Source organism: Pelodiscus sinensis, chromosome 4 (assembly GCF_049634645.1).
Source record: "Pelodiscus sinensis isolate JC-2024 chromosome 4, ASM4963464v1, whole genome shotgun sequence".
In the NCBI taxonomy this organism is placed as follows: domain Eukaryota; kingdom Metazoa; phylum Chordata; order Testudines; family Trionychidae; genus Pelodiscus; species Pelodiscus sinensis.
The window spans coordinates 101,895,958-101,913,382 of record NC_134714.1 but is presented as its reverse complement, the minus strand read 5'-3'; the positions used below and the strand labels follow the sequence as shown (position 1 = coordinate 101,913,382).

At 40.7% G+C, this 17,425-nt stretch overlaps 1 protein-coding gene across 6 annotated transcripts in view; it reads left to right on the top strand.

The window, feature by feature from the left end:
* TEAD1 (TEA domain transcription factor 1) overlaps positions 1-17,425 on the top strand; it is a 299,909-nt gene that overhangs the window by 239,842 nt on the left and 42,642 nt on the right. For all 6 annotated transcript variants that reach the window (XM_006117420.4, XM_075927868.1, XM_006117422.4 and 3 more), the window contains one exon: positions 2,309-2,433. In XM_006117420.4, the coding sequence (XP_006117482.2) occupies positions 2,309-2,433 (125 nt within the window). The remainder of the gene's footprint in view (positions 1-2,308; positions 2,434-17,425) is intronic.

The following is a 17,425-nucleotide window of genomic DNA, read 5'->3' as shown; positions in this document are numbered from 1 at the left end:
AGACACACTTTCCTGGGGCTTTTCCTCTTCACTTGGGGTATGTCTACACTACCCCGCTAGTTCGAACTAGCGGGGTAATGTATGCATACCGCACTTGCTAATGAAGCCCGGGATTTGAATTTCCCGGGCTTCATTAGCATAAGCGTGAAACGAGGAGTACCGGTAGTTCGGAATAGGCACCCTAGTCCGAACTACCTAGTTCGAGCCCCGTGTAGCCGCGCTACACGGGGTTCGAAGCAGCGGGGATTTAAAAATGGCGGCTCCCCGCTTATGCTAATGAAGCCCGGGAAATTCAAATCCCGGGCTTCATTAGCAAGTGCGGTATGCATACATTACCCTCCTAGTTCGAACTAGGAGGGTAGTGTAGACATACCCTTGGAGAGCTATAGAGGTGTATGTTCTGGCCAGAGTGGTCAGAGAGGGGCACTGTGGGGTGTCTCCTGGAGGCCAAGAACCTCGACTTTTGACAGTGCTGCATCTACATTTCCATAAACTTGACCAGCAAGTCTGGAATTGCGTTACTCATTAAATGCAGGAGTACCCAACTTCAGCTTCGGGGGCCCTTAAGGTCGACAAGACAGGCATGGTGGTATAGACACATTATTTAGAAAATTGACTGTATGCAGCTAGATTCAGTGCAAACTCCTAGTTAGACCAAGCCTAAATCTCTGCTATATAAATTTAAGGCGCAGAAAAATTATAGCTAGATTTTCATTCCTGAGAATAGACCCATGTTACCTGAGTCCTTTTTCTTCACTGGCTTGTCTCTTTCTCTGAACTCACATCAGAAATGCCTTCTTGATTTTCAAATCTTGGGGGATTATCTCTGTCCTACCTTCTGTGATAGAAATGTAGCCGTGTTAGTCTGGGGTAGTTGAAGCAAAATGCAGGACAATGTAGCACTTTAAAGACTAACAAGATGGTTTATTAGATGATGAGCTTTCGTGGGCCAGACCCACTTCCTCAGATCAAATAGTGGAAGAAAGTAGTCACAACCATATATACCAAAGGATACAATTTAAAAAAAATGAACAAATATGAAAAGGACAAATCACATTGCAGACAAAGACCTTTTACATCTGCACTTGAAAGGGAATCCTCTGAACTGTCATTCATGTTAAAATTCGACACTTACCAACAAGGACTTAACAAGTCTTTGAACTTTCTCACCCATTACCAAGACAGTTTCCCCAATTATCACCTGTAATACCATTAACTCACAAACATCCCACTCTCCCTACCTTTAATATCAGCAATTCTCAGACACTTACCTTCCTTCCTCCCCCTTCCCACCCCCCCGCATCCTCCTTCTGTTCTGCAATGTGATTTGTCCTTTTCATATTTGTTCATTTTTTTTAAATTGTATCCTTTGGTATATATGGTTGTGACTACTTTCTTCCACTATTTGATCTGAGGAAGTGGGTCTGGCCCACGAAAGCTCATCATCTAATAAACCATCTTGTTAGTCTTTAAAGTGCTACATTGTCCTACCTTCTGTGGTGACTGTCTCCCTTGGCTGGTTGCTCTGCTCCTTCTTTATTCTTTCTCCCACTTTTGTGACTTTTCACAGTTTGAAGCTACAGAGAACAGTTACAGTTTTAATTTGTGGCCAGTAAGTTCTGGTAATAGACATGCTTCCTTGTAATAAGGTCAAATGGCTGACTCTTTATTTTCACATTAAGGTTTGGTTAATCTCCCTGCATTAATTATTTATTATTATTTGTACTACAGTAGTGCTTAAAGGCCCTGATATGCTAGGCTCTGCACACACACATAGAAGCACAGCACAAGCAGAAATAAATAGAAGAGCCCTGTCTTGAAGAGCTTACACTGTAAATAGACTAGAGTGGGAGGACAAAAAAGAGAGGTCCCAAGGTCCCAGATTAGGTCACTGGAGAGTCAGGAATAGAAACCAGGTTTCCTGATTCCCATTAGACCAGGCTGCTGAGAAATGACCATGCTACTTGTAAAATATCTGTTGTAGTATTGTGCAAAATGTGTAATAATCAATTGTATAGTTTAAGCAAAGAATATATAGTGACACATTAGCCGTATAAATTAAGGAAGCTCCACTTTTGCTTCACACCATCCTATGCTTGACCATCCACATTGGCACTAAGATCAGTAGGTTGCATCCCCATCTGTGTTGTTTACCTTTAATAAATAATAAATTCATGTTGATTTTGTATCTTTGTTTGAATTTCAGTTAAAAAGAGCTCTATGCACAGATCCTAGTTAAGTTTAATATAGAAAATGGAAGTTGAGAAATTGATTGACTCATACATAACAATGATACTTCGTATTTCAGGGTTTGAACCTGCATCAGCTCCAGCACCATCAGTTCCTGCTTGGCAGGGTCGATCCATTGGTACAACCAAACTCAGACTGGTGGAATTCTCGGCTTTTCTTGAACAACAGAGAGACCCAGAATCAGTAGGTGTAATCAAAAGAAGTGTCCAATAAACTTAATTAAGTCTCTTGTTTTCTCAGCAATACCTCCCTATTTCTAGTCTTTTCCCGTATGCTTTCCACTCTTGGCACTGATGTCACTGTAATTCTGTGAGGCTGTATTTCTCAGAGCTGCTGTGTTAGACATTGATCATTGCGTTGTAATATTATTCTGATTACACTACAATTTTTCCCTTTTCAACCTTGTTTTAATATGGAAAGGGAGGGGCTGTGCCATAGAATCACAGACTTCTAGACCAGGAAGGGACCTCAAGAGGTCAAGTCTAGTTCCCTGCCCTTGCGACAGGACCAAGCACCATCTAGAATGTTCGCCTCCTTTCAGAGCTGAGCCAGCCTAACTGAAAGCTCCACTTCACAGCTTTGCGAGCAAGCCATGTCACTGATCCAGTTTTAATGGTTTGCTGACCCAGTCTCACAGTTATACAAAATTGCATGGTTATGTGGGCCACAGATCAACCAAGTAATTAAGCATGTGCTTAATTCCTGTTAAAATCAATGGGTTTTAAGCATATACTTAGAGGCAGGTTTGTGCTAGGTTGTTTCTGGAACAGACACATAATTTAAGGACATGCTTAAAATTCAGCATGTCCTTAGGTGCTTTTGTGATTTGGGCAAAAATTTCTCTAGATACCAAGAATAGAGCCTAATCACTTCTGTTACTCTTCTGGAGACTCAAACTGAAAGTATAATTTCACTGAGTCACTTTGTTAATCTTTTTTAAGGAACAGCCAATTAGACAATGAGTTTGGGCTGCAAACCAATGCTGATCGGTAAACATTCCTAACCTAATTTCATTTTAAACTTGTTTAAATTTCTGCTCCAGATTAATAGAGCAAGAACAGTCAAGTAGTTTGTGCAACTTACCTATTTAAAGATCTCTATATGGGCCTGCTTTGATTTCAGTCTGTGTCTCAGGGTCAAATTTAATATTTAAAAAACTCTAGATTATGTACTGCAAAATTTCAGGCAAATTCATTGAGCTGAGCATAATATTTCTTATTTAATCCAATCATTAGTGAGCTCATTTAATGAAGTCTCCTAATATTAATGATTGTATATGCCACAAAAACATATCCACTTAAGCGACAAGGAGTGCTGTGGCACCTTATAGACTAACTGAAGTGTAGGAGCATAAGCTTTCGTGGGCAAAGACCCACTTCGTCAGATGCATGTCTTTGCCCACGAAGTGGGTCTTTGCCCACGAAAGCTTATGCTCCTACATTTCAGTTAGTCTATAAGGTGCCACAGGACTCCTCGTCGCTTTTGCAGATTCAGACTAACACGGCTACCCCTCTGATACATATCCACTTAACTGTCCTACTGCATATCACAAAATACCAGAAATCAAAAGAGCATGTTGTCAGTTTTCAGCAGAAAAAACATGTTGTTGAATCTAAGAATTTTTATTGAGATTATTGCTGAAAAACAAAAACTCTCTTGAGTATGTGGTATAGACAGTCCTTTCTTCTTCAAATTGCTGGTAAAATACAGTAGCTTGGAGTAGAGTGAAGCTGTGTCACATGCTGTTTACAATTCTGCTCTGGAAACCAAGAAATGTATGGGCTATAGCTGTGTGATGTTATCAAGAGAGTATTTACACTAGATAATGGAGATCAGAGACATACTACAGCACCCTTACATCAAAGGAATCCTTAACACAGAAAAATTAAACTAAAAAATACAATATATTTAATCAGTATTGATATTAATATACATGGTCATATTTTCATTTGCTAAGTGTCATTTACAACTGGATTAACTGTATTTGGAGACAGAGACAGTTCTCCTCTCAGTTATACCTGTCTAGCTCTAGAGTAACTCCTCTAAGTTCTGTATAATTTTCCCTGGTTAGGTATTTAATCAATTTCATTATTCATACAGAACAAAGCTCTTGTCTAATGCAGTGGCTTTAACACACTCAGAGGAGAGAGGGTGAGACTCTGAGCTCCTTCACCCCAGTGTCAATCAAAATTGACTTATTTTAGGGGGAGTGGTGGATAATGAAGAGGACTGGTCACTGACACAGAATAATCCAAGTTGTAGGGTAAGCTGGGCATAAGCAAACAATATGTGGTTCAATATGGCCATCTGTATATCTTGCGCAAGAGCTGTTCTTCCGGAAAAAAAGAGGAAGAATGGCTCTTGCGCAAGAGGGGAGTTTTGCACTAAAAAAATGGAGCCTCGTTAATTATGCAAACGAGGCATAGCAATATTTCACGCTTTGCCTCATTTGCATATTTTTTGTTGCAAGAGGCAGCAGTGTAGACATAGCCTTTGGTTTTTTGGGATAATCAGCTTTATATGCGCACCCAGTGTGATGCTCTGGTCCAAGGCCTATAGTGTAATCTTTGGATGTATCATCAGGAATCTTGAGTGGGAATAGAGAGTCCTGTATTTAGGATTAGTAGAGCTGCACTTTGAATATTATGGTCAGTTCTGGTGTCTACAATTTAAAAGGTATGGTAATAAATTAGAGAGAGCGGTCAAGGGACAAACCATGAGAATGATTAAAGGAATGACAACCGTGCTTTAAAATGATAGGAGCTTCAATCTATTTACCTTAACAAAGAAAGGGTAAGGGGTGAAAGTGCCTACATAGGGAATAAAAAATGTATAATGGACTCTTCCATCAACCAGATAAAAGGTATAACATGACCCAGTGGCTAAAGCGGAAACTAGACAAATTTGCATTAGAAATTCAGTGAAAATTATTAACAGTGAGGATAATTAATCATTAGAACAACCTACTCAGAGCTATGGTGGACTGTGTATCGTCAGTTTTAAAATCAAGAATGGATGTTTTTCTAAAAGATGCTCAACTTCAAAGAGGACTTACTACGAACTCTATGAACTCAGTGGAATTACACCTGCAGTGTATTTTATGCCAAATGTTTTATTTTTCTTAAATGTATAGAGATGCAATATGTTTAGGCCCACATTCTGTGCTCTGAACACTACTACCATAATTGAAAACCACACAAACGGACTGCCCATAAATATAACCACTAACCTGCTCCTCAAGAACCTGGGGAAATAGATGCCCCTGGCAGCATGCCCAAAAACACTCATACCTGGTCCTTGGAATACCAAGGGGTGAGAGAGGGTTCCAAAGGGATTTCATGTGTGACTGTATGTCATGAGGAGAAAGGCCGACTCTCAGGTAACAAGATTGCTTATCATCTAAAGTTTTGTAGTTTAAAATCAAATATGTATACTTTCATCTGGAAGCTTACTGGAACTCCAGTGTAGATCACAGAGCACTGGCTATAAAGTCCTCTTGCTCCCAGTGCGTAAGTGGGATGCAGCATCAGGGCCATTCTAAGTTATTCCTCCCCAGGGCCTCCTGGGGCTCTAAATCAAAATAGCACGTCTACATTACGGAAACCTGCCTCAGACTAATTTTCACGTGCAGTGTAGACGTGCTATTTCGGATTAAGATATTTTGGAACTTTTCCAGAATAGCTTATTTCAAAATAGCCATGCAGTGTAGACGTACCCAGAGAGGTAAACCTGTGCCTCTGCCAGCTGACCAAGAAATGTGAGCCAGTATGTGGAGAAAATAAGGTTACAACATGACATTTGTTCACTTAATTGTTTTACATTTCTGTCAGTATTTATTCAAGTTCTCAAGAAGGCATCATCTTAAGAAGCTCCTAATAAAGAAGGATACCATCATATAGGTTTTTGTCCTCCTGCAGCCTTGTAAGATGCATAGTGTAGAAGTCCTTGGCTTATTCACTGTACATATTGTATAAGATTTATTGGTTCTAGTGTACACAGAATGCTCCACAGGAATAGGAGATGTTGTGCATGTGTTTCCATACTTGTAGGAAAAATGTACATTGTTTGGAAAATAGTATGTGACTGTATTACTAAAAACAGCATAATCACGCATGTGCACAGGGTGGTAGAATTACATAAATTAATTTTCTTTACTAACTTCCGAGTGGTTCAACCACCTAATTGAAACATCCTCCTCATGTAATATTCATAATGCTATTACTAGTATCCTACATTAACATGTATCAAAATTTGGAAAACAGGTCTGTTTTTAAACAGCAAACAATATTTGTATCTCTAGGCCATCTTACAGTTTAAAAAAATGAATAATAGAACAGTTCACTGACTAAGAAACTTTGTTGTTCTCCCTCTGAGGAACAGAAAGGCTTAAACAAATAAGTTTTTGTCAGATTATATGTGCTTTCCAGTCACACCACTGGAATTAATAATATGAAACAATCTGAGTAAAGATTTGCAACATTATCAATAACTAATGGTCAAAACATACAACTTTGGCAACTGTGGGTATCAAAAAGTCAGCATGCACTAGTACTTTACCCATTGTACTATCACTGTACCCATTTCACAGATACTGTACCCATAGCACTAGTACCATACGGGTGAGACTAAGGCTCAGCAGAGGCTGCTGAGCTCTCATTTTCCAGGCAGGTGTAGACTTTCAGGGAAATGTAACACATACACTTGGATTGCAGAGACAAGTTAGAGACTTGAATTGAAAAACAGTGGTACAGAAAGCCTGGTTAAATATGACAAAGCTGTCTTTAGGTAGCCTAATATCTTTAAGAATTCGTGCTAGCTAGGGTAAGAATCCCATAAGCATTTGCCTTTGATTGGGAGTGCATTGCTAGGAAATTCCACATTTTCAGTGCAATCCATTTACATAAATGGCTTATTTGAATACCAGTAATAAGAAACTACTTGTGTTTTTCTTTAAAAAAAAAAAGAGCTGTTTAAATATTTGTATTTTACAAAAGTAAGGAACAAAAAAGTAAATATCTTGTCAGTTACAGACCACAGCTAATATCATTCTTGAGTCCCATTGTGATATTTTCCTTTCATTTCTACAACTCTTCACTTCAGAGTTCAAATGCTTGACGAAGTGTAGGTTGGGCAGGAGTCAGTGGCCACGGGAGCGGCCTCAGAAAGCAAATGGGTAGGATCAATAGAACAAAAATCTGCGAGGGAGAGTAATGGTGGAATGCTGAACATTTAGACGATAGAAGGGAGCCAAACAGGCAAGTTGAAGAACAGGAACATCAGGTGATCTGGGGGAATCTGTAGGAGAATAACAGGAGCCATGTGGGGGTAGAGCCGGACTGATTGGCTGAGCACAAGCTGCAGCTAGCTAATCTGCTTGTCAACAGGGGTGTGTCTAAACTACATAGCTCCATCGATGGAACCATGTAGATAAGGCTGATCGACAAAGGGAAATGAAGCCGCGATTTAAATAATTGCAGCTTCATTTAAATTTAAATGGCTGCCGCGCTGAGCCAACAAACAGCTGATCAGCTGTTTGTCGGCTCAGTGCACTAGTCTGGACGCTACTGCGCCAACCTGAAAGCCCTTTATCGACCTGCTCGTTATGCTTCGTAGGATGAGGTTTACCGGGGAGGTCGATAAAGGGCTTTCATGTCAGCAGGGGAGCATCCAGACTAGCGCGCTGAGCTGACAAACAGCTGATCAGCTGTTTGTCGGCTCAGCGCGGCAGCCATTTAAATTTAAATGAAGCCGCGATTATTTAAATCATGGCTTCATTTCCCTTTGCCGAACAAACAAATCTACATGGCTCCATCGACGGAGCCACGTAGTTTAGAAGTACCCCAGAATGGTAGGCATCACAGCATTTTTAATCAGCAGAGGGAAAGTGTGAGGAGCCATACACAGGAGATTGGCAGGCAACTGAAAAGCCAGCCAGGAAGGACAGGTTCTATGTAACAAAAGATGTTGGTGCTGTGCTTCTTTGCTCTTCTTGTAACAGAAGAACTAGGAGTCACCAAATGAAATTAATAGGCAGCAGGTTTAAAACAAACAAAAGGAAGTTTTTCTTCACGCAATGCAAAATCAATCTGTGGAACTCCTTGCCAGCGTATGTTGTGAAGATCAGGACTTTAACAAGGGCTCAAAAAAGAAATAGATAAATTTATGGACATTAGGTTCATCAATACTTATTAGCCAGGATTGGCAGGAATGGTGTCCCTAGCCCACGGGACCTATGGTACGCCTGCCACTTATGGCACATGAGCCAATTTCCACTGGCATGTGTGAGGGAGTCAGCCTCATCTCTCTTCCTCCGTGCAGCTGCTGGAGAGTGCTCCCTTCTCCCTGCAGCAGGTTAGGCTGCAGTGGAAGGAGGCAGCGTTGGGGATGAGGCTCCTCAACGGCGCCTCGGCCAGGACAGGAGGCACTTCTGCTGTGGCCACGCGGTCCGGGGATAGCCCAGAATCACATGGCCGTGGCAGCGGGGCCTCCGGGGCCTCCCCAGACCATGTGGCCGTGGCAGCCATTGTCAGAAGACAGGATATTGGGTTAGATGGACCTTTGGTCTGACCCAGTACGGCTGTTCTTATGTTTCAGCTGTTCCTGAAATGTCACTCCGGCAGCTTCACTAAATTTGCCTTATTTTCATGGGGAATTAATGAGAGCTCCCGCTTTGTTACTTACAGTTTTGAAGATGGCTGATCATTTACTGTTTACATGGTTTGAGTCTCTGGATCCTATTGGATCCTATTGGATATAATTTTAAGCCAAGAAGTTTTTGGTTATTGTATTCCTTTTTTCCTCTTCTGACCTAATAAATTGAAAAGTGTAGCTTTTAAATAAACATCTTAAAAAATTTAAAAGAAGCTTTTAATCCAGAATCATGTAACAGTTTACTCCATGTTTGAAATAGTCCTCAGAACCTTTTTACCAGTAACATTTCACATTTAAGAAAATAGAGCTCATAGACTTTAAGGTCAGAAGGAACCATTACGATCATCTAGTCTGACCCCCTGCACAGTGCAGGCCACAGAATCTTACCCACCCCCTCCTAGAATAATCCTCTCTCCTATATCTCAGATATTGAAGCCTTCAAATACTTTGAAGACCCCAAGATGCAGAGAATCCTTCAGCTGTGATCTGTACCCCATGCTACAGAGGAAGGCGAAAAACCTCCAGGGCCTTCCTGACCCCAAATATGGTGATCAGCTAAACCCTGAGCATGTGGGCAAGACTCACCAGCCAGATACCCAGAAAGTTCTCTATAGTAACTCCTATCATCCCTCCATTGACCTATTTCCCACTGATAATGAATGGTCAATTAGTTACCAAGATCATGTTATCTCATCAAACCATCCCCTTCATAAACCCATCTAGTTTAATCTTGAAGCCAGATAGATCTTTTGCCCCCACTACTTCCCTTGGAAGGCCAGAACCTCACTCCTCTAATGGTTAGAAACCTTCGTCTAATCTCAAGTCTAAACTTCCTACTAGCCAGTTTATATCCATTTGTTCTTGTGTCCCCATTGGTATTAAGTTTAAATAATTCCTCTCCCTCCCTGGTATTTATCCCTCTAATATATTTAAAGAGTGCAATCATGTCCCCCCTCAGCCTTCTTTTGGTTAAGGTAAACAAGCCAAGCTCCTTGAGTCTCCTTTCATAAAATGATGCATTATTTTTTAGAAATGGATTACTGCTATAACATAAACAATTACTTAGGGTATATCTACTCTAGCCCCCTAGTTCGAACTAAAGAGGCTAATGTAGGCATTTGAACTTGCAAATGAAGCCTGGGATTTAAATATCCCGGGCTTTATTTGCATGTTCCCGTCCGGTCGCCATTTTTAAATGCCACTAGTCCGGACTAACTGCCCGCGGCTACACGCAGCAGTTAAACGGTAATTCAAACTAAGTCCTTAGTTCGAATTACCTGTTACACCTCATTCCAGGAGGAGTAACGGGTAATTCGAACTAAGGACTTAGTTTAACTGCTGCGTGTAGCCGTGGGCAGTTTGTCCGGACTAGTGGCATTTTAAAATGGCGACCGTACGGGAACATGCAAATAAAGCCCAGGATATTTAAATCCCAGGCTTCATTTGCAAGTTCGAATGCCTACATTAGTCTCCCTAGTTCGAACTAAGGGGCTAGTGTAGACATACCCTTACTTAGGCCCTATCTGCCTGAGAAGCATCCCATTTACTTCAGTGACTGTGGTTTAAACATATATCCACACAGAACTCATTGCAGGATTGGGGTACTAAAAGATTTCTGGGGTATCTCAATTGATAATGAATGTTTAAATATACAAGAGCCTGTAACTATCACATAGTTCTATTAATGTAGGATCGGTATGCTAGCAAATTTCAGACCTGCTCCATAGAATCCTGTCCTTTGGAGGCCTCTTTCCCCTCATCACAGAATTATCTCTCTCTCTATATAAAAAAGTTTTTCCTGACGGGTGACAGAATAATGTCATCACATTCTAGCGCTCTTTGGCCGCTTTCGGAGGGGCTGGCTAGTGTAGCAACCATGGGGCCCAGCCCACAAGTTCCATTTAAAGCTGAAATTTTGAAAAACAAAAATCTTCCTAAAATTATAGAATTGAAATAATAAGCCTCACTTTAACTTTGGTATTTTTGGAAATTGTAAGGTAGGATGCTGCACTTCCAAGGACTACGAATATTGACTCTGCAGCTAAGTGTGAGTAAATTTACTCCTTTTTTAATGTAAAAAACTATTAAATATACACATGCCAAATTGCTCCTGCATTTTCTTCCAAATTCTATGGTTGTTTAGTAGTTCAGTTTATTATTATCTTACAAACGAACATTGAATTTCACCCAATGTCTTCAAACACTAGTCACTTAAAGAGAATAAATGACTCTCTACATTTGGAACATCACTAAATTAAATGATCATATATACCAGTCTGTCACTGTCAACCTAAGATCTTTTTACTTAAGTGTTCTGTGGTTTCACTGTAACAGTTTCTGTGAAGTCCAGAACCAATTTCTATTCATGGTTAAACCAAGTGAATGTGATCTCTAACAAGAAATTGTATCCTGTGACAGACAAGAGAAAATTTAAACTGTTATCTTCCATACAAATGTTTATAAAATGCAAAGACTCAAAAAGTTTTTACCTGTCTGATTCTTCAGTTGCAACTAAAACTGATCTAATAAGGTATCTGATCTAATTAGGTATCTGTCGGTCAGTCTACCTTCAACATTTTTTTCTTCCCTGTCTCTTCTGAAAATGTTCCATATTTTTTATCTCTGGTTTTGTTTTTTTAAATAAAGCTTTTGCATGTAAACATTTCCCTGCAGGACTGAGTCCAGAGCGTGTTGTGCATGAGAGCCATAAAGTTAAATCAACTAGAAATGGATCGTGAAAGTGCTAGCTTGTTCTCTTTGTGCAATTGCAATAAAATACAAAAAGTTAACCGAAACACTTAAGCTGATGAAAAAGATTACATTTTTAAAATTCCCTCCATTTCCCTCCTGTATAATACGTGATTGGTGCTAAGGAGTTTTTATGTTATGCTACACACACATCTTAAGCTGTATTTAGAAATGTATTCTTTTGTACTCTTGATAGGCGGCATATTAAAGATGTCAACATTTTGGTAATATGAAACTCCTTGTTTAGCCTCTTTACATAAAAAGATCAAGGAAACTTAAATTTAAATGGCTCTTTTAAAAAAATTATTATTTTACCGTGGTAAACTCTAGATTCAAAATTATTTTAATATAAAGTTGAATTAGGTATGCAAAAATGTGGAGGTCACTTCTGTTGCTTTGTGTGGTGATTGTGCATTTGCACTGTGGAATGAACATATCATACTTTGGAAAATTTTCAGACTTGGCTGTCTGTATTTACATTAAATTAAAGTGCCCAGATTTTTTTCAGGGCTGCTCAGAACTGAGAGTTCCCATTGGTTGAGTATTTATGTAGGCCTATGTTCTGAAACTGGCTCTTTAATATTAGCCCCCTCTGGCTGCATGGAACCCCCTCAAGGTTGGTGGGGAGGGGAAACAGCTGTTCGAATGTAGGGCATCCACCTACAAGACTACAACTGTAGGTGCTTGGGCTTAGTTGTCCAGTATGCTCATATTGGTGGTAATGAGTAGAAAGACATTTGGCCATAACTAATTCTCTGAAGTTGGCCTACCTTGAAGTTGACTGTGTGTGTAAGATTATTCACATCATTCTTTTTCAAAATCTACTACCGCTGCTGACATTTTTCAAAATAAAATAACTTTTTCCCCCCAGAACTCTCCAAAACAATCAGTTTTGGTGGTTCCTCCCGCTGGCTCTGTAGTCACAGCTAACAAACACTACTCCCAGAGCTCTGCTGAGATAGTTATTGATGCTTGTGCAAAACCCAGGGAGTAAAAATAACCATGCTCATTTTGACATCACTAGAGATGCATATGGGGCTAGCGTTGACAAGTGGAAAGAGGAATCAGAAGAAAGATTTTTATTTCAAAAGCTCCTGAGAGGGCACTGCAAATAATGGAAGTGGGTTTTAGAGATGTAAAATTACAATGCACCCTCTTTCATTCTCACTAATGGTCAAGATGTGAACTGGGGAGTGCATCATTATGGGAATAAATGAATATAATTGTAGCTTGGTAGCCAGCCGGGAGCACTATATCATGCACTAGTCCTGTCCAGTATAGCTGTAGGAGCTAGCGTGTTTGTGAAATTGCAGTTGTTTGACTTTATGAATGTAACACTCTTCTTTTACTGTAAGGAGGTTTTTGGACGTAATTCTCTAGTTTTTAAGAAAAGCAAACTGAAACAACTGAAATTCCATCAAATGCCATTATCTTGATTCCATGGTTCTTCAGCAGGCTTGGAACCTTCAAATCCATAGCACAGATCTCATGTCATTTGAGTTACTAGAGTAATTGGTAGCAGTAGTAGGTTGTCATCTTTTTTTGGACCAGGACTAGTGGGAGCAGAGGAATAGTGAAACTTTGGGCTCTGGAGGGGAATGTTATCTAGTGGGCACACACTCTTCCTGTTCTCTCCAAACAGGGCCATGTCTGCCCCTCATCTTCTTCCTGTCCTGTCTCTTCTCTAACACTAGCACCTGGCCCCAGTCCTGTTGCCCTCATATAGCCAGTCTCTTCATTCCACAGTCTCCAGGCTCTGTGAGTTCTAGTTTCATGCCTCCTAACTCACCATCACAGTCCCAATCTTCTTGCATAGTTCTTCCAGGTCCCCCTGTATTTCATTCTCAGTCTCTTTGCCTAGCCAGTCCAGGGGTATGTCTAGACTGCATCCCTCTGTCAGCAGAGGGATGCAGATTGGGCAGATCAACATTGCAAATGAGGCAGGGATTTAAATATCCCACACCTAATCTGCATAAAAATGGCTTCCGCGTTTTGCCAACTCAGCACTTTGCCGGCAAAAAGCGGCAGTCTAGAGGGGGATCTGTTGAGAACGGCTTTTTTTCTTGACAGATCCTCCTCTAGACTGCTGCTTTTGGCTGATAACGTGCTGAGTCAGCAAAACATGGTGGCCATTTTTATGCAAATTAGGCACGGGATATTTAAATCCCTGCCTCATTTGCAATGTCGACCTGCTTAATCTGAATCCCTCTGCCAACAGAGGGATGCAGTCTAGACATACCCCACATTTCTCTGCCACCCTTGTGCAAACTGCATTTTGTTCAGAAGTTTGTAACATAGTCAACTTTATGCAGATTTTATTGGGATGGCAAAGAACTTGTGCATAACTCAAAGGCCTCCCTCTGCCCTATTTCTAGTCCCTACTCTTAGACCTGGAGGTGCTAGAGCTTCTGTGAAGAAGGTCTGGGGGATATTTTTTACATTGGCCAAACACTGTATTTTTCCTTAGCCCCTATTATCAGCAATGGCTGACCAATTTTGGCTGAAATTTTCCAGAAAAATTCACACTAACCAGACACCCAACATATAAAATTTCTGCCCAAATAGTAAAGTTTGAAAAAGTTTATGAACAAAGGAAACCAGGTTCTTAGAATGGGAAGTGTTATCAACCTTCATTGCCATGATAAAATGTTGCTAGGCCAACTCTATGTATATGTCTACACAGCACACTTATTTTGAAATAAGCTATTCTGGAATAGTTATTCCAGAATAATTTATTTTGGAATAGCATGTCCACACTGCAAGGAAGCCTCAAAATTAGTCTGAGGCAGGCTTCCCTAATGTAGACGTGCTATCTCGATTTACAGCCCCAGGAGGCACTGGGGAGGAATAACTTAACACTGGGGAGGAGCTATTTCAAAATAGCAGCAGTAGAGCATCTACACATGCCTTATTTCGAAATAGCTATTTCGGAATAGGCGTTTATTCTTCGTAGAATGAAGCTTAGAGAAGTCGGAATAAGCTGTCCATTATTTTGAATTTATTTCAAAAGAACAATTGCTGTGTAGACGCTTGCATTATTATTTCAAAATAACGCTAGTTTTCTCGAAATAATGGTGCAGTGTAGCTTATGTCCACACTGCAATCACGTTCTTTAAAAAAAAATCGAAAGAACAGAGGGGTTTTTCTGACATTGGCAAACCTCTTTCTATGAGGAAGAAGCCTTTTTCCGAAAGAGCTCTTTCAGAAAAAGGCGTGTGTGGATGGGGAAGAGGGAATTCTTTCAAAAGAAGTGGAAAAACCGCAGGTGCACTGGTGGCCACTCTGTCCATAATAATCACAGCTTAAATGCGAGATAGCGTCCATTCAGTGTGGACGCTGTCTTTCGAAAAAGCAGATCGCTTTTTTGATGTGCTTCGGCAATGTGGATGCTCTCTTTAGGAAGAAGTTTTTCCAGAAGATCTCTTTCGGAAAAGCTTCTTCTGAAAGAAGCCTGCAGTCTAGACATAGCCCAAGTCTTTATCCCTTTCCATGTGAAGTTATATCTGTGGGAATGAACACTGAAATTTTACTAGAAATAAAGGGAGTTCTTGGCAGTGCACGTGATTTTCTCAAATCAGCAGGAAATTAAGAAGTGTAAGATTTGCAGATAACGCAGTATAGCAGAGCTAAGCTATGTAGGTTATAGGTTTCAGTCACAGGCAGACTGTTACTGTATTGGTGATTGTTTTTTAATCAGGTCATCCTACTTAGTTCCTTTTTCCTCTGATAGCATAGTTTGCTAACCTAACACAGGCAGTACCTTTTAGAGGGAGATCTTCAGCTACAGCATATCACTAAACAGGATACATCTATTGAGCCCCAGCCATTAGAACAAGGCTGTCTCATCAAGGGTATGTTTACACTGCAATAAAACTACTTCAGTGTAGAGGTTTGGGACTCTGAGACCACTTGGGGTGGGGGGTGGGGGGCGCATCCATCTACACTGCAGTTTTATAGCCCCACAGCATAAGACAGTTAACCTGGGACACCTGTGCTGTACAGTAGATCTTTTAGCACGTACCCCAAGTGTCTTAGACAAAGCCAAGTACTACCACATATCTTAAATCTTACACGGTGATCTAGCTTGTGAGATATTTCTAATTGTCCAATCATGGGATGCTGCCTCTCCACAACTGATAGTTGAGGACCATATTCTGCCTGGCCTTGTAAGTACACTATGTAAGTACATGATGGGAGGAATGTGCAAGGAGCCATCCCTTTGTGTGGTCCCTTTAAGGACCAGGCATTCCTGCACATCCTGCACTAGAGGACGTTCTCCCCACTTCTCCAAAGTATGGTGTTTCAAATAGGTCCAGAGGAGGTGGAACTATGGCTCTATCACCAGCATGAGGAGGGAGCAGGCTGTATGCTATGAAGGGCTTTTGTAGTTAGTGTGCTTTACCTGTAATCAGGGAATTCAGGTAAGTAGAATGTTGCTCAGTAACTCCTTTAGGACAGTGCTGCCTCCTCATTTCTTTTCTCTCTGGGCTGTGCCTAAGGGTACGTCTAGACTACATGCCTCTGTCGCCAGAGGCATGTAGATTAGGCTACCCGACAGAGTAAAATGAAGCGGCGATTTAAATAATCGCCGCTTCATTTAAATTTACATGGCTGCCGCGTTGAGCCGACAAACAGCTGATCAGCTGTTTGTCGGCTCAGCGCGATAGTCTGGACGCTCCCCTGGGATGAGGCATACCTGGGTTGTCGACAACTCCCTTTGATGTCGGCAGGGGAGCGTCCAGACTATCGCGCTGAGCCGACAAACAGCTGATCAGCTGTTTGTCGGCTCAACGCGGCAGCCATGTAAATTTAAATGAAGCGGCGATTATTTAAATCGCCGCTTCATTTTACTCTGTCGGGTAGCCTAATCTACATGCCTCTGGCGACAGAGGCATGTAGTCTAGACGTACCCTAACTGGCACAATCTAATCTTGTAAAATTTAGTTGGAGCAACTGATTCTGTGGTAGATGGCTACAGGTTGTAGCTCTTTTTGTTGAGAGCATGTGCCTGTCAAGTTACAGCACAGCCTGCATCTTGTCAATGAAATTGAAATAACTTTGCTAAATATGTGTGAATTTGTTGTGTTGCATGGGATTCAAAGTGCACTGTTCCAGCACTGTGGAGCACAAGAATGCACCGGAGAGAGCTGTAACAGCTCATACCATCTCGTTTTGTTGAATGTAAGAGCAAAACCATAGGATATGAGGACAATTCACAATCACTGTTGTGTGTGTTGAACAGTAAAACAAATGTAGGTGATTTGTCTTTGTTCTGCTTCAGATTGTATGTTACTATCCTTTGACATTGGCAATTTGTCTTGGTTCCTTTAAATTCCTAAGTGGATTATAATTTTCCTCATGGTATTAGTTGACAACAGTCATTTTTCATGGCTTTACTGCATTCCTCAGATATTTGAAATTTTTAAAGGAAGGAGTTCAGTAAGAGGCAGCCATCTCCAGGACATGTAGTATAATGCAGATGAAAAAGCTCAGGAATGTATTTTGTAAACTTGGATGTAGTTTCCAGGCTTAAAAACCCACAGGATTTGACCTACCATGGTTTACAGTATTTAAAGCATATAATTATGCACGTGTCAAATGCAAATCCTTTAAATACTGTGGCATGGCCAAATTCCTCAGTACTAATATACTTCAGTAACTCTGGAATATGCAGCCTGAAATAATAGCAAAGTTTGCTTATAATGAGGATGTTCTTGATCTTTTCAAATGCTAATAGGTTCAGCAGATATCGTCATGTAACTTAACCTCATAGCTT